Source organism: Nicotiana tomentosiformis, chromosome 9 (assembly GCF_000390325.3).
Source record: "Nicotiana tomentosiformis chromosome 9, ASM39032v3, whole genome shotgun sequence".
In the NCBI taxonomy this organism is placed as follows: Eukaryota; Viridiplantae; Streptophyta; class Magnoliopsida; order Solanales; family Solanaceae; genus Nicotiana; species Nicotiana tomentosiformis.
Window position 1 is genome coordinate 35803801 of NC_090820.1, and position 3275 is coordinate 35807075.

The 3275-nt window shown below is 39.9% G+C and overlaps 1 protein-coding gene across 1 annotated transcript; it reads left to right on the forward strand.

The window, feature by feature from the left end:
• The first annotated feature begins 1559 nt into the window (after positions 1 to 1559).
• LOC138898595 (uncharacterized) lies at positions 1560 to 2487 on the forward strand. The gene is made up of 3 exons (XM_070184671.1): positions 1560 to 1607; positions 1707 to 1845; positions 2069 to 2487. The coding sequence occupies exons 1-3, from the start codon at positions 1560 to 1562 to the stop codon at positions 2485 to 2487; spliced, it is 606 nt and encodes a 201-aa protein (XP_070040772.1).
• The last annotated feature ends 788 nt before the right edge of the window (positions 2488 to 3275 follow it).

Here is a 3275-nt window from a genome sequence, read left to right on the forward strand (position 1 = left end):
CTAGCGAGCATAATTTTGTGTTGTGTTTTTAGCTCATCAAATTTTGGTGCCGTTGCCGGAGATTGGAAATCAATAGTGTTGGAAATAGTTTGTAGTGCTAATTCAGGAATGTTTATTTTTATTTTGTTTTTCTCTTTTTACGTTTGGTGTTCCTTGACTGTGCGCAAGCTACAGGTTAGATTGGTGCATGACCCGTTCTTCTGGGAAGGAATTGCTACCATACGAGACGGAAATTGAAAAGCAACTCTGACAGCCGAGGAAAGAAATAAATTTCCTCGCGAATACAGAGGTTGGGCAATCCTCAACCAAAGAAGTTATGGCGGGAGATGAGGAGAATGTTGATTTGGCTGCAAGAGCGGCAGCCTAGCAAAGAGAAAAAGTTCCACGAGATGCGGAGGAGACAACTCTTCGAAATGCACAACTTGTCTACGAAGAAGAGAGGGCTAGAAGAATTGCACAGAATCGACCTGTGGGTGCAGACCAATTCGGTAATATAGCTTCGAGTGCAGGGAGACCACTTGGCGATTATGCGAGACCGGTCTACAACCAAGGCTTATCAAGTGTGAGACCACCTCCTATTGCAACTAATAATTTTGAGTTAAAGCAGGGGTTACTTCAAACCCTCCAAAATAACTGTGTCTTTAGAGGAAAGATGAACGAAGATCCAAACAATCATCTGATAGATTTCGAGGAGATTATGAACACCTTCCAATATAATGGTATGTCACAAGATGCAGTGTACTTAAGGGCATTCCCCTTCACTCTCAAAGACGATGCAAAGAACTGGCTTCGAAGCTTGCCTATTGGATCGATTAGAACATGGAATGAGATGACCAGAAAATTTCTTGACAAATATTTCTCTTCAGCTAAGACGGGCAGGTTTAGAAGGGAGATTCATAACTTTTGTCAGAACGAGACTGAAACTGTGTTTGAAGTTAGGGAGAGGTTCAAAGAAATAATGCGTAAGTGTCAGCATAGTGGAATAGAACTCTGGATGCAACTCCAGGATTTTTGGGATGGATTGACACCAACTTCACGAAGAACATTGAGCAACGCAGCTGGATGTTCATTGATAAAAAAGACTCCAGAAGAGATCGTCACTATTCTATATGAGTTGTCTGAGAATGCAAATCAGTGGCCCTCTGAAGTTTCTGAAAGAAGAAGAACGACTGGTGTTGACCAAGTTGACGCTAACACATCTGTGCAGGTACAGCTTGATGCCGTGGCAAAGGAAATAAGGAAGCTAACTTTAGCTTCAATACACAGTGAGCCCCCTGCAACATGTGACATATGTGGAAGAGGACACCCTACTCATGAGTGTCAAGCCTCGATCGAGGAAGTTAATGTTATTGGTAATTACAACTTTAATGCAATGGGTCAGAAGCACCCCGATTTTTCATGGAGTTCACCCAGGGGTACAACAAATGTATGGCAACAAAACAACTCCAGATTTCAAGGAGCTCCTGGTTTTGTGAATCAGCAGAGGCCACAGTTTCAGCCTCAACAGCCAATTTAGTCTAGGTTAGAAGATCTGATGAAGTCATTCATTGTCAAGACATATGGGAGGTAAGATTCTCATGGTGCAGCTATCAAAGAACTTGGGACAGGTTTGCGTAACTTGGAGAGACAAGTGGGACAAATTGCAACTATATTATCTGAGAGAATCCCAGGTACTCTGCTAGCTGATACTGAAAAGAATCCCAAAGAAACGGAATGTTGTGACCTTGAGAAGCGGACAAGTATTGAAAGATCCCACTCCAGTTCAAAAAGAAGTTGCGCCTGAAAAAGAAAGTGGGAAGGAGCTGAAAATTGAAGATGATGATAAAAAGACTGAGAAGAAGAAAGGCAAGAAGGGAGCTAAGAAAAAAAAATAAAGAAAACTTCAAGAAGGGAGGAATCCAATGAAGAGAGCAAGCACATGCCTGCTTTATCTTTTCCCCAAAAGCTCTATAGAGAAAAGCTGGATAAGCAGTTTGAGAGATTTCTAGATATGTTGAGACAAGTTAATGTAAATTTTTCATTCACGGAAGTTCTCTCACAAATGTCAGCTGATGCAAAGTTCTTGAAGGAGATCCTTACAAAGAAGAGGAAATAGAAGAGACCTCTGTGGTCAAACTTACAGAGCATTATAGTGCAATATTGCAAAACAAACTCCCACAAAAGTGTGAAGATCCAGGGAGTTTTACTATACCTTGCTCTTTAGGCACTCTTAACTTTGAAAAATCTTTATGTGATTCAGGTGCCTCAATTAATCTAATACCTTTGTCAATTTATAGGAAACTGGAGAAGGATATTGGAGAGATAATGTCAGTGCCAATATCTTTGCAGCTGGTAGACCAAATGACTATAACACCCGAGGGGATAGTAGAAGATGTTTTGGTGCGGGTGGATAAGTTTATATTTCCTGTAGATTTCATAGTGGTGAATATGGAGGAGAATAAGGAGGTCCCCCCTCATCCTAGGAAGACCATTTTTAGCAACGGGTAGAGCTATACTGGATTTACATGATAGAAAACTCATGCTTAGAGTAGGTGAGGAAATGGTGACTTTTGAGATGAATGTAGCAACTGGAGTAAAAAAGGAGAAGCCACCTGCAAGTGTTGAGTGGAACCTGAAGAGTTCAAAAGAGAAGGCTCCAGTGATTGAGAAAGATAAGTGTGGGGCGTACCCCAAGAAGGCTGAGAAGAAGTTATCTGCATGGATGTGTGCACTAGTTCGGGCGCGTGGAATGGAGCTCGACTTCGACTCAGACCCCGACTAAATATTCAGGGAAGTTTCCTTTATCTTATGCTTTTTAATTGTGTGTCATAGGGATATGCCACAACCTAAAGTATGGGGTAGGGGGTATTTGTATGTTGTATGTATATATATTTTAGTTTTTGTTAATTTTAGTAGTTAGAGATAGAAAAAATTAAAAAAAACATAAAATTTTTAAAATTTTTGATTTTTTCCGATGATGGATATCATTCGATGGGTTTCTTGAGGGAATTAAGTCGAAAGAAAAAGACAAAAATATTTTCTTTTGTAGTTAGTGTATTAATTACCCCTTGATTTTTCTTTGTGCCACGGTTCTTTTTCAAGGGTTTTGTTTGAACCGGTATATAGTTAGATTTTTGTTTTTAGAAGTAGAAAAACCTTGTGCTATGATTTGAGATGGAAGCAATATCTCTTAACTTGATCATGCCTTGAGAATAGTGAGTTCTTTAGTTCTGACGCTTAGGCTCAGTTTTTGACTCTCATGTAAGTACCTTAAATTGTATAATCTTAACTTTGCT

Excerpts from the sequence above, each read along its gene's own strand:
- LOC138898595 (XM_070184671.1), top strand. The coding sequence starts at position 1,560 with ATGGGAGGTAAGATTCTCATGGTGCAGCTATCAAAGAACTTGGGACAG. Across the intron at positions 1,608-1,706 it reads TATCAAAGAACTTGGGACAG|AAACGGAATGTTGTGACCTT; the intron begins GTTTGCGTAACT and ends AGAATCCCAAAG. Across the intron at positions 1,846-2,068 it reads AAAGACTGAGAAGAAGAAAG|GAGATCCTTACAAAGAAGAG; the intron begins GCAAGAAGGGAG and ends AAGTTCTTGAAG.